Source organism: Hyla sarda, chromosome 8 (assembly GCF_029499605.1).
Source record: "Hyla sarda isolate aHylSar1 chromosome 8, aHylSar1.hap1, whole genome shotgun sequence".
Lineage (NCBI taxonomy): Eukaryota > Metazoa > Chordata > Amphibia > Anura > Hylidae > Hyla > Hyla sarda.
In genome coordinates, this window is record NC_079196.1 from 71,348,197 (window position 1) to 71,366,584 (window position 18,388).

General features: G+C 46.0%; 1 protein-coding gene across 5 annotated transcripts in view; it reads right to left on the reverse strand.

Moving 5' to 3' along the window:
• USP40 (ubiquitin specific peptidase 40) overlaps positions 1 to 18,388 on the reverse strand; it is an 81,783-nt gene that overhangs the window by 24,089 nt on the left and 39,306 nt on the right. For all 5 annotated transcript variants that reach the window (XM_056536519.1, XM_056536517.1, XM_056536520.1 and 2 more), the window contains 6 exons: positions 17,231 to 17,341; positions 15,861 to 16,134; positions 15,694 to 15,775; positions 14,730 to 14,901; positions 6,360 to 6,444; positions 3,484 to 3,554 (listed from right to left, as the gene is read on the reverse strand). In XM_056536519.1, coding sequence (XP_056392494.1) covers positions 3,484 to 3,554; positions 6,360 to 6,444; positions 14,730 to 14,901; positions 15,694 to 15,775; positions 15,861 to 16,134; positions 17,231 to 17,341 — 795 coding nt within the window. The remainder of the gene's footprint in view (positions 1 to 3,483; positions 3,555 to 6,359; positions 6,445 to 14,729; positions 14,902 to 15,693; positions 15,776 to 15,860; positions 16,135 to 17,230; positions 17,342 to 18,388) is intronic.

Consider the following 18,388-nt stretch of genomic DNA (forward strand, 5'->3'; position numbering starts at 1 on the left):
TATTTAACAGTGGAACCTAGCAAACATAGATATACTGTACAGCCTACCACTATAAAGATAATACTGAGATTAAATGCTAACTCTAAGCAGACTGATTATTTTTGTAGTAAAAAATCCAGAAAAGAGTAACAGGAAAACTAAAATATGTTCTTTGCCTTTAAAAAATGTTTTCATGTGCTAGAAATGCATTGAATAACCTGAATAACATGTAAGAACTTGTTGAATAAAGAAGTATTATGTGGAGTATAAACCACTGGTTCTGGAAATCATTGCCTAAACTAAACACAGCCCAAAAGAGTCAAAAATGATGTGCACCAATAATGTATAGTACAGGAAAACACAGTTATATTTATATTGAGATTTAATATCCTGACAGAAAGCAATAAAAATCTTTAACCCCTTAAGGACCGGAGGTTTTTCCGTTTTTGCATTTTCGTTTTTTGCTCCTTGCCTTTAAAAAATCATAACTCTTTCAAATTTACACCTAAAAATCCATATGATGGCTTATTTTTTGCGCCACCAATTCTACTTTGTAATGACGTCAGTCATTTTGCCCAAAAATCTATGGTGAAGCGGGAAAAAAAATCATTGTGCGACAAAATTGAAAAAAAAATGCTGTTTTGTAACTTTTGGGGGCTTCCGTTTCTACGTAGTACATTTTTCGGTAAAAATGACACCTGATATGTATTCTGTAGGTCCATACGATTAAAATGATACCCTACTTATATAGGTTTGATTTTGTCGGACTTCTGGAAAAAATCATAACTACATGCAGGAAAATTAATACGTTTAAAATTGTCATCTTCTGACCCCTATAACTTTTTAATTTTTCCGTGTATGGGGCGGTATGAGCGCTCATTTTTTGCGCCGTGATCTGAAGTTTTTAACGGTACCATTTTTGCATTGATAGGACTTATTGATCACTTTTTATTCATTTTTAAATGATATAAAAAGTGACCAAAAATGCACTATTTTGGACTTTGGAATTTTTTTGCGCGCACGCCATTGACCGAGCGGTTTAATTAATGATATATTTTTATAATTCGGACATTTCCGCACGCGGTGATACCACATATGTTTATTTTTATTTTTATTTACACTGTGTTTTTTTTTTTATTGGAAAAGGGGGGTGATTCAAACTTTTAATAGGGGAGGAGTTAAATGATCTTTATTCACTTTTTTTTTTCACTTTTTTTTTTGCAGTGTTATAGGTCCCATAGGGACCTATAACACTGCACACACTGATCTTCTATGTTGATCACTGGTTTCTCATAAGAAACCAGTGATCAACGATTCTGCCGGATGACTGCTCATGCCTGGATCTCAGGCACTGAGCAGTCATTCGGCGATCGGACAGCGAGGAGGCAGGAAGGGGCCCTCCCGCTGTCCTGTCAGCTGTTCGGGATGCCGCGATTAGCCGCGGCTATCCCGAACAGCCCGACTGAGCTAGCCGGGAACTTTCACTTTCACTTTTAGCCGCGCGGCTCAGCTTTGAGCGCGCGGCTAAAGGGTTAATAGCGCGCGGCGCCGCGATCGGCGCTGCGCGCTATTAGAGGCGGGTCCCGGCTTCACTATGACGCCGGGTCCGCCAAGATATGACGCGGGGTTACTGTGTAACCCCGCGTTATATCAGAAGAGCAGGACCAAGGACGTACCGATACGTCCTTGGTCCTTAAGGGGTTAATGAAAATGATGAGAACATGCAACTCCCTTTTCTGGCAATTACCAATACAACATTCAGCAAATAGATTAACCATCATTGATATCTTCCTTGAACTTGTAGCTAAGGCCCCTTTCACACTATAAAGTTGTTCCGTTAAAAGATCCGGTATAAACATCCATTAGAAAAGCCTTAATAATGGATGTTAAACATCTGTTACAAAATCCCATTCAAGTCTATAGGATTTTTTGATTATCCGTTATGACCCGTTATAGCCCATGATGAATAACGGACATTAGTTGTGATGGAAGAAAAAAACGGCACATGCACTCATTTTTCTTCTGTCAGAAGAAACATTTTTAACATTGTAGTCTATGGCAAATGGACGAGCCTTTATGTCAACCGTTTGCACCTGGTTTATAATATCCGTTATTACTTCTGAGCATGCTCAGAAGAGGTGACATCAGCAGACTACTGCCGTGCTGAGGGAATACTACTACTCCCATCATGGAACAGACTTGTTTCCATGATGGTAGTAGTAATTCCCTGGCTGCGGGAGTCTGCAGAAAGCTGGGGAGGCTACATTAGGGTTTGTACTACTACCCCCCACCATGGAACAGAGTCTGTTCCATGATGGGGTTGTAGTACAGGGGCTGAGGGATTCATCACACCGGGTATCACTTCTGAGACCCAATGCAATCAGAAGTTATTAAGCAGGGGAGTAGGCGGCATGGTCCGCAACCCTGCAATGTATGGTGTGTTTTAACTTTCATTTTTAAATCCACCCCGGGGAGCACTCAATGGCCGGTCCTAAGAGCCAATCAGGGCTCTTAGTGGTAGATTTAAAAATGAACATTGTGAGTGGCAGCAGAGGCCATATGTATATTAAAAGCACTGTGGGGGGCAAGATTGATAGCGCTGCAGGGGAGGGGGGGGGCAGACATATAGCCTATATATCTAGCCCCCCCAGCGCATTAATAAAGATATGACCCCCGCCAGTGCATTATATATATCCCCCCGTCGGCGCATTAATAAAGACATGACCTCCACCAGCGTGCATATTTATGTATATATATCTATATATCCCCCGCAGCGCATTTATATGTGCTGCTGATTGAAATACTCATAGTGTGAAAGGAGCCTTAGATTGGAAGTAGAGCTGGTATGTATAAATATCTGTTACTTAATGTGATACAATCAAATCTTTCCAAACGCATAGAGATCCAGTGGGGTCATCTTCTGGATATTACCCCACGGCCCAAAGTTATGCAGACTGATAAGTAAGCTATACGGTTAAAATGTGTTTATTAAGGAGTCTTAAATAGATTATTTTATTATTATTACTAATTATTAAAGAAAACCTCCAAGATTTTTTTTGTTGTTTTTATAGTCTGGGCCGGTGCTACCATAAGGCAGCTGCCTTAGGGAGCTGGCAGTGGGGGGCAGAAATATCAGAATCCTCAGCTAGAGTGCTTCCTTAAAGGGGTACTCCCATACCCCAGTGTTCTGAACATTTTGCGACCATCATGCCCCTCCCATAGACATGAATGGAGTCACCAGAGGCGTGGTCTTGACGTTACGACCACTGCTGCTGGAACCCACCATTTGTTTAGAATGTCGGGTGCTGCAGGAGATCGCGGGGGGCCTCAGCGGCGGGACCCCCACGATCAGACATCAGACATCCAAAAGATAATCTAATAAAATATGTCTAGCAGTCGAGTACCCCTTTAAGTAGAAAATATGCCTCCTATGAGGTATTCTCAAATAAAAACGCCATGGCTATTTAATAGATCTGTCATCAAAATTTCAAGTTTGGGCCTTACCTGTTTTCCATCCCATACAAATATATCACATCCATCATGTCCTGCAACACTTGCAAGATTCTGCTCACTATCTAGGAAAAAAAAAAAAGAAAAAAAAAGGAAAACATAAAATGGAATAAGGTTTGCCTAGAAGACCAAATGTAAATGTGTAACTGGAGAAAAGTCTGGATACCACTGCATCTAGCAGATCAATCATACATCATTATATTATATAAAAAAAACTCAATGGGGGAGATTGATCAAAACCTGTCCAGAGGAGAAGGTGCTGGGTTGCCCATAGCAACCGATCAGCTTGCTTCTTTCATTTTTTAAAAGGCCTCTATAAAATGAAAGAAGTGATCTGATTGGTTGCTATGGGCAACTCAGCAACTTCTCCTCTGGACAGGTTTTGATAAATCTCCCCCAATGTGTGTGTGTGTGTGTGTATGTATGTATGTATGTATGTGTGTGTGTGTGTGTGTATGTGTATGTGTATGTGTGTGTGTATGTGTGTGTGTGTGTGTGTGTGTGTGTGTGTGTGTGTGTGTGTGTGTGTGTATATGTGTGTATGTTCCAGCATCACGAACAAACGGCTAAAGACATTAACATGAAACTTGGTCACGTTACTTATTTGTCAACAACAAACATAGGATATGTGATTTAACCCTTACTCACCCCCATTTGCCAGGGTCGGGGTTTTTGATTAAAGTCCCATACAAGTCTATGGGAAATATATGTTACTGCATAACTTCCGTACGGCTGGAGATATTTTGATAATACTTGGTAACATGTTACCTATATGTCCACTTAAAATATAGAATAGTTAATTTAACCCTTAACTACCCCCATTTGTGAGGGTCGGGGTTTTTGTTTAAAGTCCTATGCAAATCAAAGGGAAATGTATGTTCCCACATAACTTCCGTACAGCTGGAGATATTTCAATACCTGGTACACATATTACGGGACGGGATAGGAGGTCGGGATAGGAGGTCGGGATAGGAGGTCGAGACAGGAGGTCGAGACAGGAGGTCAAAACAGGAGGTCGAGATATGATGACGGGATAGGAGGTCGGGATAGGAGGACGGGATATGAGGACGGCATATGACAACAATATATGAGGACAGGATATGAAGTCAAAAGCTTCCTCCTTTGTTTATTTTACTCCCCAACAAGGATTAAGAAGGAAAAACTGGGCAACGCCGGGTATTCAGCTAGTATATATATATATAAAACTCAATGCGTGTGTGTATGTGTGTCTGAATGTTCCAGCATCACGTCCAAATGGCTGAAGATATTAACTTGGCACATATGTTACTTATATGTCATCAATAAAGATAGGATAGGTAATTTAACCCTTACTCACCCCTATTTGCCAGGGTCAGGGTTTTTGTTTAAAGTCCCATACAAGTCTATGGGAAATATATGTTACTGCATAACTTCCAAACGGCTGGAGATATTTCGATACTTGGTCACATGTTACTTATATGTCCACTTAAAAAATAGGATAGTTAATTTAACCCTTAACTACCCCCATTTGTGAGGGTCAGGGTTTTTGTTTAAAGTCCCATGCAAATCTATGGGAAATGTATGTTCCCACATAACTTCCGTATAGCTGGAGATATTTCAATAATACCTGGTGCACATATTATTTATAGGTCAAATAAAAAGATATGCTAGTTAAATTAACCCTTACCTTCTCCCTTACATAAAAGATTCAAGTCCCCAGCAAGTATATGGGACTTCCAGTACCTTACTCCACAAGCTCCGCTCTGCATCTCCTGGTGAATGTGTCAATCTGGCTTGCAAGACACACAACATCTCACAAAGAGAGGAGGTTGGGATAGGAGGTCGAGATATGAGGATGGGATATGAGGACGGGATATGAGGACGGGATATGAGGTCAACATAGGAGGACGGGATAGGAGGTCAGGATATGAGAACGGGATAGGAGGTCAGGATATGAGAACGGGATAGGAGGTCGAGATATGAGGACTGGATATGAGGACAGAATATGAGGACGGCATAGGAGGTGAGGATAGGAGGACGGCATAGGAGGACAGCATAGGAGGATGGGTTAGAAGGAAGGAATATGAGGTCGGGATATGAATATGGGTATAAGGTCGAGATAGGAGGTCGGGATATGAGTACAGGATAGGAGGTTGAGATATGAGGACGGGATAGGAGGTCAGGATAGGAGGTTGAGATATGATGACGGGTTATGAGGATGGGATATGAGGTAGAGATATGAGGACAAGATATGGGATTGGGATATGACAACAATATATGAGGATGGGATATGAAGGCAAAAGCTTCCACCTTTCTTGATTTTCCTCCCCAACAAGGATTATGAAGGAAAAACCGGACAACGCCGGGTACTCAGCTAATATATATATATATATATATATATATATATATATATATAAAAAGCAAAATCATCGGTAGTTGCAGTATCTTGTAATACCTTTTTTATTGGACTAACAAGATTATGTAGAGACAAGCTTTCGGGATTCCTCCCTTTATCAAGTCAAGCTTGAAAATGGCTCCATAGAGAGCAGAAACGTTTCTTGTAGACTGGATATGTTGGAATAAATACACGTTTATAAAAATTTTTGGAGTGCCGCGTCTTCTGGTTGTGTATCTAAGAAGAACCCTGATCAGGTTTGCTGGACGCTTGCACCCACTGCATTTTTTCTATACCGGATAGTGCTGCATATTGGATTTGGAGATATATGATATATTATATATACATATATATATATATATATATATATCTCCAGTCCAATAAATAAACCTGAAGGCATATTGTACAGCCACGCAAATATGTGGTCCAAATTACATATCTGACAATGTAAAGAATAACCTGAATATCATAAACCACAGAAATTTCTAATACTCACCACATAAGTTCTCAAAAACATGTAACCCTGCCGGTAGAAGTTTTGCAATGCTCAGAACATGGCCTTCTACTGCTGGATCCAAAAGCTGGAAGTTTAAAAAATAATACATTATTATATTATATATAAATAAATGTATATATATATATATATATATATATATATATATATATACACACACACACACACACACACACATATACACACACATGCAGTCATGGCCGTAAATGTTGGCACCCCTGAAACTTTTCAAGAAAATTAAGTATTTTTCACAAGGATTGCAGTAACGCATGTTTTGCTATACACGTTTATTCCCTTTGTGTGTATTGGCACTAAACCAAAAAAAGGGAGGGGAAAAAAAAGCAAATTAGACGTAAAGTCACACCAAACTCCAGAAATGGGCTGGACAAAATTATTGGCACCCTTTCAAAATTGTGATTTTTTTTCAAGATTTTTTATGCTTACCGTAAAATCTCTCTCGGAGGAACCATTGGGGCATTGGGGGACACAGACCATGGGTATATGCTCTTGCCGCTAGGAGGCGCTGACACTAGGCAAACCAAAAAAAGTTCGGCTCCTCCCGGCAGGCTATACCCCGCCTACCGGCCCTGAGCTCATCAGTTTAGTCTCAAAGCAATAGTAGGCAACCGACAAAAAAAAAGAGAAAAAAAACAGCAAAAGTCCGAGAGAAACAGACAAAAGAAAAAAACCCGAATCACCTCTCGGACAGAACAAATGAAAAACTCTACCCAAACTATGGGTGGGCGCTGTGTCCCCCAATGGATCCTCCGAGAAAGAGATTTTACGGTAAGCATAAAAAATCTACTTTTCTCGGTCGGAAACCATTGGGGGACACAGTCCGTGGGACGTACCAAAGCAGTCCCCGGGGTGGGGAGAAAAAATACTCAACCCAAAATCAAGCAGAGGAGGATGCTACTGCTGCCTGCAACACCTTGAGGCCCAAACTAGCATCAGCCGATGCAAAAGTATGTAATTGATAGAACTTTGCAAATGTATGCAAAGACGACCAGGTGGCCGCCTTACAGACTTGCAGGGCCGAAGCCCTATTATGGAGAGCCCAAGAAGCTCCAACAGAACGCGTGGAATGCGCCGTCACCCGAAAGGGTGGTACCTTGGCCTTGCGGTGGTATGATTCCGAAATGGCCGAGCGAATCCACCGAGCAATGGTCGCTTTGAAAGCTGGAAGACCCTTACGACTACCCTCAGGAATCACGAAAAAGGAGTCCCCCTGGCGAAAAGAGGAGGTGACCGACAGATAAATCCGGACTGCCCGGACCACGTCAAGGGTGTGAAGAGAACGCTCTTTGGCACTGGCAGGAGAAGGACAAAAGGAAGGAAGAACGAGCTCCTCGTTGACATGAAAAGAGGTAACTACCTTGGGCAGGAAGGAGGGAGGTGGGCGGAAGACCACCTTATCCTGATGAAGCACCAAAAGGGGGGGAACGGCAGGAAAGTGACACCAGTTCCGAAACCCTCCGGATCGAAGTGATGGCAATGAGAAAAGCGACCTTCCACGAGAGAATACGAAGGGAGGCATCCCAAAGAGGTTTGAAAGGAGCCTCCCTCAAGGCTCCAAGCACCAGATTGAGATCCCACGGAGGTGTGGGAGACCGAAAAGGAGGAGCCATGCGGGCCACACCCAGTAAAAAGGTGCAGACATGGGAATTAGAGGCCAACTGCTGTTGGAAAAGGATAGAGAGAGCAGATACCTGACCCTTAAGAGAACTTAGGGTCAAATGTTGATCCAGCCCTGCCTGAAGAAAGGCAATAAGACGTGGAAGGGAAAAAATGACCGGAGAAAAGTCTTGCTCCTTGCACCACCGAAAATAAGCCTTCCAGGTGCGGTGGTAAATTCTGGCCGAGGAAGGTTTGCGTGCCCGAAGCATAGTACGAATAACCCCGTCAGAAAACCTGCGGGCCATCAATACCGCGGATTCAACCGCCACGCCATCAAATGCAGCGACAGTAAATTGGGGTGGCAAAGGGGACCTTGAAAGAGAAGATCGGGATGAAGAGGTAGGCGCAGCGGCATGTCGTCGGTCAGTTGGACCAGATCTGTGTACCACGCGCGTCTGGGCCAGTCTGGGGCCACCAGAATGGCAGAGACTCCCTCCGCCTTGAGTTTCCTCAGAACCCTGGGCAGGAGGGGAAGTGGCGGAAACAGATAAGGGAGTCGGAAGGACGCCCACGGGATGACCAGAACATCTGACGCCAGGGCCAGGGGATCCCTCAATTTTGCTACAAAGAGGGGAAGCTTCCTGTTGAGGCGAGATGCGAAGAGATCCACATTCGGGGTCCCCCAATGATCGCAAATCTGTGAAAACACCTCCGGGTGGAGAGACCACTACCCCGAATCCGCCGAGGAGCGACTGAGAAAGTCCACTTCCCAAATGTCCACGCCCGGGATGTGGATCGCCAACAGAGCAGGGACCCGAGCCTCGGCCCAGAGGAGAATCTTGGAGACCTCCTCCATTGCCGAACTACTCCGGGTGCCGCCTTGGCGATTGATATATGCAACGGCCGTCGCATTGTCCGACTGAACCTGGACCGGTCAACCCTGAAGGAAACGTTCCCAATGGAGGAGGCAAAGGAAGATCGCCCGAAGCCCCAGAATATTGATGGGGAGAGGGGCTTCCCGGGAGACCAGTGACCTTGGACAGTCATGTCCCGAAAAACCCCTCCCCAACCCATGAGGCTCGCATCGGTGGTGACGATCTGCCACTGAAGGGGAAGAAAAGCAGAAGAAGGGGAGAGTGGAGCCACCAAAGAAGGGACTGACGTACTGCCAGGGGAAGGAGAATTTTGCGATCCAGGGACAAAGGGGACTTGTCCCACCTGCCCAGAATGGCCAGTTGGAGGGAACGGTAATGAAATTGGGCGAAGTGGACTGCTTCCATGGCAGCCACCATACGACCCAGGACTTCCATGCAGAAGCGAATTGGAACCAGGACGGGGCGTCGCAGACGACGGACCCCCACCTGCAGAGAGCGCCTCTTGTCCAAGGGAAGACTGACCCGGACTACTGCGGTGTCGAAAAGAAGCCCCAGAAAAATCAGGGACTGGGAGGGGAGCAGATGTGACTTCTCCCAGTTGATGACCCAGCCGAAAGAGGACAGGGTGTGCAATGTGATCTGCAGGCTCTCCAAATTCTCGGACCGAGAGGTAGCCTTGATTAGGAGGTCGTCCAGGTAGGAGAGGATGGAGATCCCCCGACTGCGAAGGATGGCAATGACTGCCGCCATGACCTTGGTAAAGAACCTGGGAGCCGTGGCTAGACCAAACGGGAGCGCCACAAACTGAAAATGACCCTCCGGCACCGCGAAACAAAAGGAAACACTGATGCGCTGGGAAGATCGGAATATGGAGATAGGCATCTCGGATATCCACCGAAGAAAGAAACTCGCCCTGGTCCATGGAGGCCACCACAGACCGGAGGGACTCCATCCGAAAATGACGGAGGCGCAGATGGCGATTGAGCAACTTGAGGTCCAGAATGGGACGGACCGAGCCCTCTTTTTTGGGAACGACGAAGAGATTCGAATAGAACCCTGATCCGCGTTCCCCCTGTGGAACCGGCACTATCACTCCTTTGGAGAGGAGAGAACGCAGATCAGTCTGAAAATCCACCGCCAAGGAAGGGGACTGAGGAGGGCAGGATTGAAAGAAACTGTGTCTTGGGAGAGAAGAGAATTCTATGCGGTAGCCTCCTGAAATAACCTCTCGCACCCAGGCATCCTGGACTGGAGACAGCCATATGTCCTGGAAAAGAGACAGCCGCCCTCCCACCCGAGCACACGACTCGGGTGGGGGCGCCCCTTCAGGAAGAGGCAGGCTTACGGGTACCCGATTTGGCAGTGAAACCTTCAGATCGGTTGCCCGACTTCCATGATGGACGTGCCCTGAAAGAGGGTGCTCTACGAGGAGGAGGCTGCGCCTGCTTGGAGGGACGACCCGGAGCCGTTGACCAAAAGAACCGAAAAGAAGTCGACTTCCGGCAGGGCTCCGAGTGCCGAGACCTGTTCTGTGGAAGCAGATAACTCTTACCTCCCGTAGCTTCAGAAATAATTTCATCCAAACGTTTTCCGAAGAGGCGGGAAGGGCAGTTCCGTCAGGGACCTCTTCAACGCAGCGTCGGCGTCCCACGCTTTCAACCACATGGCGCGACGAATCACAACCAAGTTGGCCGAGGCAAATGCCGAGCAGCGAGCGGAATCCAAAGTGGCTGAACAAAGGAAATGGCCAGCCTGGGAGAGATGGAGAGCCGCTTCTGCCAGTTCTTCCCATGAAATTCCAGCAAGGGCCCCCTGGCAGAGCTGAGAAGCCCAAACTGACACCGCCTTGGCCACCCAAGTGGAGGCAAAAGTGGAGAGTAATGAGGACCCAACAGTTTCGAATGCGGACTTCGCTAGATTTTCCATTTTCTTGTCCGCCGGATCCTTAAAAGACGCTGCATCCGCAAGGGGCAGCGTAGTGGACTTGGACAGGCGGGAGACCGGTGGGTCAACCTTAGGCGGAACCGTCCACTTTGTAATTAGGTCCTGAGGGAAGTGAAAACGTGTTTGCACCTTCTTGATACCCTGAAAACGCCTCACAGGGTGTTTCCAAGCAGCGTCCAGCACGGCGTCAAACTCTGCATGAGAGCTAAACGCCTTGGGAGCACGCCGTGATCGGCGAAAGGAGACTTCTGGATCAGGATCCAAAGCTCCGGGGTCCTCCAGATGAAAGGTGTCCCTTATGGCTGACACTAAACTGTCCACCACATCAGACTTTGTAGAGTAATCCTCATGATCCGAGAGGGTCGGGAACGGGAGTCCGCAGAGGCAGCCCTCGCCAGGGGTGAGGGAGACCTAGGATGAGAGGACGGAGACCTAGAGCGCCGACCCGGAGAACGACCCCTAGAAACTGGGGTACACCCTAGGGCAGGGGAGGGGGAGCGAGACCTGCGAAATGAGGGGCCGCCCTGGGCCTGCTCCCGTGAGGAGCCAGAGGAAGCTACCTTAGCGTGCTTAGAAGCGTGGAAAAAAGGCGGTTCCTGGGAAACCGAGCGCGAGCCCCTGGAGCCTCGCAGGGATGACCTTTCCAAGGCCGAAGCCGGGAAAGGGAAGAAACCCACTCTGGAGGGGGGGGTGGTTCCCACGCATTCATCTGAAGCCTCAGGGGCTCCAGAAACGGACGCCGAAGAAAGTTTGGAGGAGCAGGCAGAACAGGAAGGTTCAGTAGAACCCACTGGAAATTTGGACTTACAACCCACACATGCATAGTAGGTGACTAGAGCCGTTGCCTGACTGGGCGGTGGGTCGGGTTTGGGGTCGGACATAGCTGGTAGCTAGGGACAGCAGAAAAAAACTAGAGCAATCTCACCCGGTCTGTGTCCCAGTTCTGGATAAGCAGAGGCAGTCTCCCGTATCTCCTGCGTGAGGTAACCAGAAGGAGCCAGCTACCAGCAAAAGCAGGCCGCCTCCCAGAAGCAGTCTATTGGCTGAAAATCACCCCTGAGCGCGCGCACCAGCTGATCGCCATGTCCCCCAGTGACCGACGCTAACTCCGGCATCTTAGCCGGAGGGAAGAAACAGCCGTGCGATCCCTGCAGCGGTCGAGATTCCAGGGGTTGCAAGCCCCCTAGGAACAATAAAAAGGAGTGCCCCTGGCCCCTGTAATAGGCACCCCAGGTAATGGAGCTGAGGGGAAGAAACATACTCACCTAGCACCATACTCACCTGAAGATGTCTTCCACCTGAAGATATCTTCAGCCAGACTTATGGATGCCTGCATCACGTCATGCTGCTTCAGTCCAGGACGAGCAGGGAATATAGGGGGACCTGGACTCAAACGGTACTACCCCAGGTGCTGGCCGTTGGCGGGAAGGGGTTAACGGTGCATTTGTAAATTATGTCCCGTGCCCCTTAGCCGCATATGGGGGAACAGGTACGCCATGCTCCTGAACCCCCACCTAAAAACAGTGAAAAAAATAAAATGAATGAAAGAAACTAAACAGTCCCTAACTATAAAATAAGAAAAAGAGAAGACAAGGTCTGGAAAAATCCAGGCCTGTGTCTTGCCTCCTAGGACACTAAGCTTAAAACTGATGAGCTCATGGCCAGTAGGCGGGGTATAGCCTGGGTTTGCCTAGTGTCAGCGCCTCCTAGCGGCAAGAGCATATACCCACGGTCTATGTCCCCCAATGGTTTCTGACCGAGAAATAAGATAGTTTCAAGCATGTGATGCTCCTTTAAACTCACCTGGGGCAAATAACAGGTGTGGGCAATATAAAAATCACACCTGAAAGCAGATAGAAAGGAGAGAAGTTTGCTTAGTCTTTGCATTGTGTGTCTGTGTGTGCCACACTAAGCATGGACTACAGAAAGAGGAGAAGAAAACTGTCTGAGGATTTGAGAACAAAAATTGTGGAAAAATATCAACACTCTCAAGGTTACAAGTCCATCTCCAGAGATCTAGATTTGACTTTATCCACAGTGTGCAACATTATCAAGACGTTTGCAACCCATGGCACTGTAGCTAATCTCCCTGGGCGTGGAGCGAAGAGAAAAATTGATGAAAGGTGTCAACGCAGGATAGTCAGATGGTGGATAAGCAGCCCCACACAAGTTCCAAAGATATTCAAGCTGTCCTGCAGGCTCAGGGAGCATCAGTGTCAGCGCAAACTATCTGACAACATTTAAATGAAATTAAATGCTATGGCAGGAGACCCAGGAGGACCCCACTGCGGAGATAGAGACATAAAAAGCAAGACTACATTTTGCCAAAATGAACTTGAGTAAGCCAAAATTCTTCTGGTAAAACGTCTTGTGGACCGATGAGACCAAGATAGAGCTTTATATGGTGGAAATATGGTGGAGGCTCAATGATGTTTTGGGGTTGTTTTGCTGCCTCTGGCACTGGGTGCCTTGAATGTGTGCAAGGCATCATGAAATTTGAGGATTACCAATGGATTTTGGGTCGCACTGTACAGCCCAGTGTCAGAAAGCTGAGTTTGCGTCCGAGATCTTGGGTCTTCCAGCAGGACAATGACCCCAAACATACGTCAAAAAGCACCCAGAAATGGATTGCAACAAAGCGCTGGAGAGTTCTGAAGTGGCCAGCAATGAGTCCAGATCTAAATCCCATTAAACACCTGGGTATAGAAAAAGGGGAAAAAAAGAATAGAAGCGGCACAAATAGTGCAGTTAATCCCAGATGATATGGGAGGCTAATAAAGATGTAAGTGAAATTTGCTCACCTTGGTGTGTTGTGCGGGCAGGCACAACACTGTTTAGTGCTTGTGGAATAAAAATTCCAATGTCGGGAGGCAGCCAGCCATCAGTCCCGTTGTGGCAGTGGTGCGCATGCAGAGAAAACACCTGGAGAGAAAGGAGCCTGGCAGGGCTGACCTCTCTGGACCAAGAGGAAAAATCTGATTTTTGGCTCTAAGGGCGCACTCCCGGAGACTTCAGATGGGTAAATCAATGCCGTCTTTATTATGTCAAGGATGGCAGTCTACAGCAAGGACAACACGTTTTAAAGGTTACACCTTCTTCTTCAGGTCCAGCATGCTGTAAACTGAAGAAGGTGTAAACTTTGAAGTGCATTGTCCTTGCTGTAGACTGCCATCCTTGACATAATAAAGAGGGCATTGATTTACCCATCTGAAGTCTCCGGGAGTGCGCCCTTAGAGCCAAAAATCTGATTTTTTCCTCCTGGTCCAGAGAGGTCAGCCCTGCCAGGCTCCTCTCTCTCCAGCTGTTTTCTCTGCATTGAACACCTGTGGAGAGATCTTAAAATTGCTGTTGGGAAAAGGCGCCTTCCAATAAGAGAGACCTGGAGCAGTTTGCAAAGGAAGAGTGGTCCAACATTCCGGCTGAGAGGCGTAAGAAGCTTATTGATGGTTATAGGAAGCGACTGATTTCAGTTATTATTTCCAAAGGGTGTGCAACCAAATATTAAGTTAAGGGTGCCAATAATCTTGTCCAGCCCATTTTTGGAGTTTGGTGTGACATTATGTCCAATTTGCTTTTTTTCCTCCCTTTTTTGGTTTAGTTCCAATACACACAAAGGGAATAAACATGTGTATAGCAAAACATGTGTTACTGCAATCATTTTCTGTAAGAAATACTTAATTTTCTATAAAAATTTCAGGGGTGCCAATATTTACGGCCATGACTATATATATATATATATATATATATATATATATATATATATACACACACACACACACACACATATATATTTATTTTTATACACTGGTAAAACAAGTAAGCAGAAAAACGATGCAAAGCAAAGAAGTAGGCAGAAAACGGTGAATACATACAATTCAACTTATCATGGATATCAATGTATAATGGACATTTTCACCTGGAAAATTGTTTGCCTTAAGTCCCCCACTGTCCCTCGCCGGTCCACACTGATTTCAAGGGTACTATCTGCTAGAGAAGACACTGGATGTAGAGCACCATTATCCAAACGGTAGCAAGATGACAGATGAAGGCGCAAGGTCATGCTATAGGCTTTCCTGTCAGACTCCAATCTAACAGATACAAAAAAAGTGTATATGACAACATTTTCTATGTAGTTTGACTTTTAAATTGTAAATAAGTTTTGGTCCCAATTGTGCAGCACAAGTACCTGCCTGTTCAGGCAATCTGTGACCGCAGCAGTGTCCCCAATGAGTAGACAGATCCTTGAGCACCGACTGACAGAAAGTGCAGATTCCCCTGGCAATAGCCGCATATGCCTGGGGCCTATGGACCCTTGGCATTCAGTTAGCCATATTTCAAAAAGAGGCTGACTTTATGACTTAACACCTTTAACTTGGAGATCCATCTGCCAGATCTATTAAAAGGGAACTCTGGTACATAAGTTCTTATCCCCTATCCACAGAATAGAAAATAAGATTCTCAATGCAGGGGGTCCGACCAATGGGTCTGGATGATGACTAAGGCCGCAGTGGTCTTCAACCTGCGGACCTCCAGAGGTTTCAAAACTACAACTTCCAGCATGCCTGGACAGCCGATGGCTTACCGGGCATGCTGGGAGTTGTAGTTTTGCAACATCTGGAGGTCCGCAGGTTGAAGACCACTGATGAAGGGATTGACAGGCGGTGATGATGAAGGGGGGGGGGGGATGATGACGGGGGTCTTTATGATTACATGGGGGGGTGATGTATTTCCCACCCTAGGCTTATAGTCGAGTCAATAACTTTTCCTGGGTTTTTGGGGTGAAATTAGGGGCCTCGGCTTATATTCGGGTTGGCTTATACTCAAGTATATACGGTATATACACTGTAGCTATAAAAGTAAAGATGGAATTTCAGACATGCCTTTTCTGCTGAAGCTCATGATTAGCTTGAACCATCTGTTGTAGGAGGTACTCAGGGACACCATACCGAGCATTGCCTTTAGCTATAAAAGAAATACACTAGTGTTAAATATGGTGCCAATATGACACTGCATGAGAAGGCAAAGTAACACATCACACTAGTATTACCTTCCTGTGGTCTCTTCAATTGGCTTTTGCGGTAGAAGAGCATATATGAGCTCTCTTTTCCCTGGAACTGTTTTTCAATGTCCTTTTCCTGGATGGACTGCACTGAAGAGTCATTAAAGTCAAACCAGTGACTAGAATTTCTTTGTGGAGATGCTATTTTTCCTTTATTACTTGGCTTACAACATTGCGGATCAGTGCCGTTTAATGACTGTGCTAAGCCGACAAGAGAACCGTCTGAACTCAACTGGAAAATGGAGGCATGCTTGTGCAGGAACTAGAAAAAAAGAAAAGATAACTTGATAGGCAAACAATACAAAGCTTTTACGTTTTCTATCATACTTTACATTTTAAGCTGAAATACTTGATTAAAGAAGCAATTCTAGATTTTTTTTCTTTTATAGTGCAGCTTAGGCTATTAATAGAACATGTAGAGTAGTGCAAAAAAGATTGCAAAAAAATGGTCTGCGGTGGCGCTGCCTTGTAGAGATCGGAATGAAGGTTCAGTCTTATAATTAAAATCTCATTTATTGTGACATAAACTGAGATATGGACATGCAAAACGCGTTTCGAGGGTAAGTTCCCCCTTTCTCATTTGCAGGAATTACAGTAATTCCTGCAATTGAGAAAAGGGGAACTTACCCTTGAAACGCGTTTTGCATGTCCATATCTCAGTTTATGTCACAATAAATGAGATTTTAATTATAAGACTGAACCTTCATTCCGATCTCTACAAGGCAGCGCCACCGCAGACCATTTTTTTGCAATCTTTTTTGCACTACTCTACAAGTCTACTGCCGACCTCTTATCGAGTACCCGGCTGGATCCTGCAGGCTGCAGCCAGAGACCATCTGACCCCACACGGAGGGGTGATATGCACATATCGAGCCATACCCCAGGTGAGTACCACTAGCATTGGGGTTGTGGACCGGGATTATCTCACTGAATTACGCGAGGCGCTATCCTCTCCCTGTCTCTTTTTTCTCTTTTCTACATTAATAGAACATGATGTAGATGTTCTTATGTGTACCTATTTTGGCTCATGTGGCATATATGCGTTTCCCCACCAGTATGTTTTCCTAATGCAGCCTACATTTCCCATGATGCATTACTGCACTTGGTCTGCTCTGAATTATATGTAAGAGCAGTAAATGACAGATCAGTCACAAAGAACGTCTGTCCCCTCACTCACAATACAGAACCTGTTCCGTTTTCTCCCCGTTAATGCAGCTCATTATTCGTCTGCATCACACAGGACACACTACTACTAAAGTGTCTATATAACTATCACTACACTTATTTAATACAGATACAATTGGATATACCCTACAAAGAGTCCACTGTGCCACACCATGACCCTTTAATGCTTGTACCTTACGGAGGGCTCCATGTTGCTTCCTATACGCCTTATTCCAGGAAGATCCAGTGTGCTCCAGCAGCTTTTGACTCAGTTGATCCATGGGGACCATTTTATCACACCCTGCCTAAGGGAAGAAAAATAAAAACTTTAAGAACTAATAAAACAGTGGAAGAAATACAAAGGAAGACAAATCATGTCATGAGGAAGTTTTCACCAAGGCAACAGAATTGGAGGATTGCCGTGTATGAGCAAAGTCGAAATTCTTTCAGCCTTAAATAAGTCTAGAATTTCATTTTTTTTAAGTATTGTGTATTTTTTAATTTATCAACTAGGGCTGGGTGGTATACCGGTTCATACCGAATACTGAAATTTTTGGGCTGCACAATATGATTTTTTCCCATACCGCAATACCGTTTGGGCCCCCCCCCCCCCTTGGGAATGAATTATCAGCCCAGCACAGCGCTGTCCCCACATCAGGGAACTAAACACATGTGACCCGCCAGCGCTGTTCTGCTCCCCCCCAATTAATTATCAGCCCAGCAGCCCGCAAGCCCTGCCCTCCTCCTCTTTGTTGGGGGACGCCGGCGCTGGAACTCTATACTGTACGCCAGTGGTCTCACACCTGCGGACCTCCAGATGTTGCAAAACTACAACTCCCAGCATGCCCGGACAGCCAACGGCTGTCAGGGCATGCCGGGAGTTGTAGTTTTGCAACAGCTGGAGGTCCGCAGGTTTGAGATCACTGCTGTACGCTGTATCCCTATGCCCGGGCTGCAAAAGATAAAGAAAATAAACTTTTACTTACCTACATCGGCCTTACGCTGGGGACGGGAACGTCGGACAGCCGTCAGCCTATCACCGGCCGGAGCGATGCCCCGCCCTGGCCAGTGATAGGCTGAGCCCACTGTCATGTAAGGAGCTCTGGCCGGCTTCTTACATGACAGTGCGTTTAACCTACCACTGGCCGGGGCGGGACATCGCTCCGGCCGGTGATAGGCTGTCTGACGTTCCAGTCCCAAGGAACAGCGTGAGGCCAAAGTAGGCAAGTTAAAGTTTATTTTCTTTATCTTTTGCAGCCCGGGCATAGGGATACAGCGTACAGCCGTTGGCTGTCGGGCATGCTGGGAGTTGTAGTTTTGCAACATCTGGAGGTCCGCAGGTTGGAGACCAC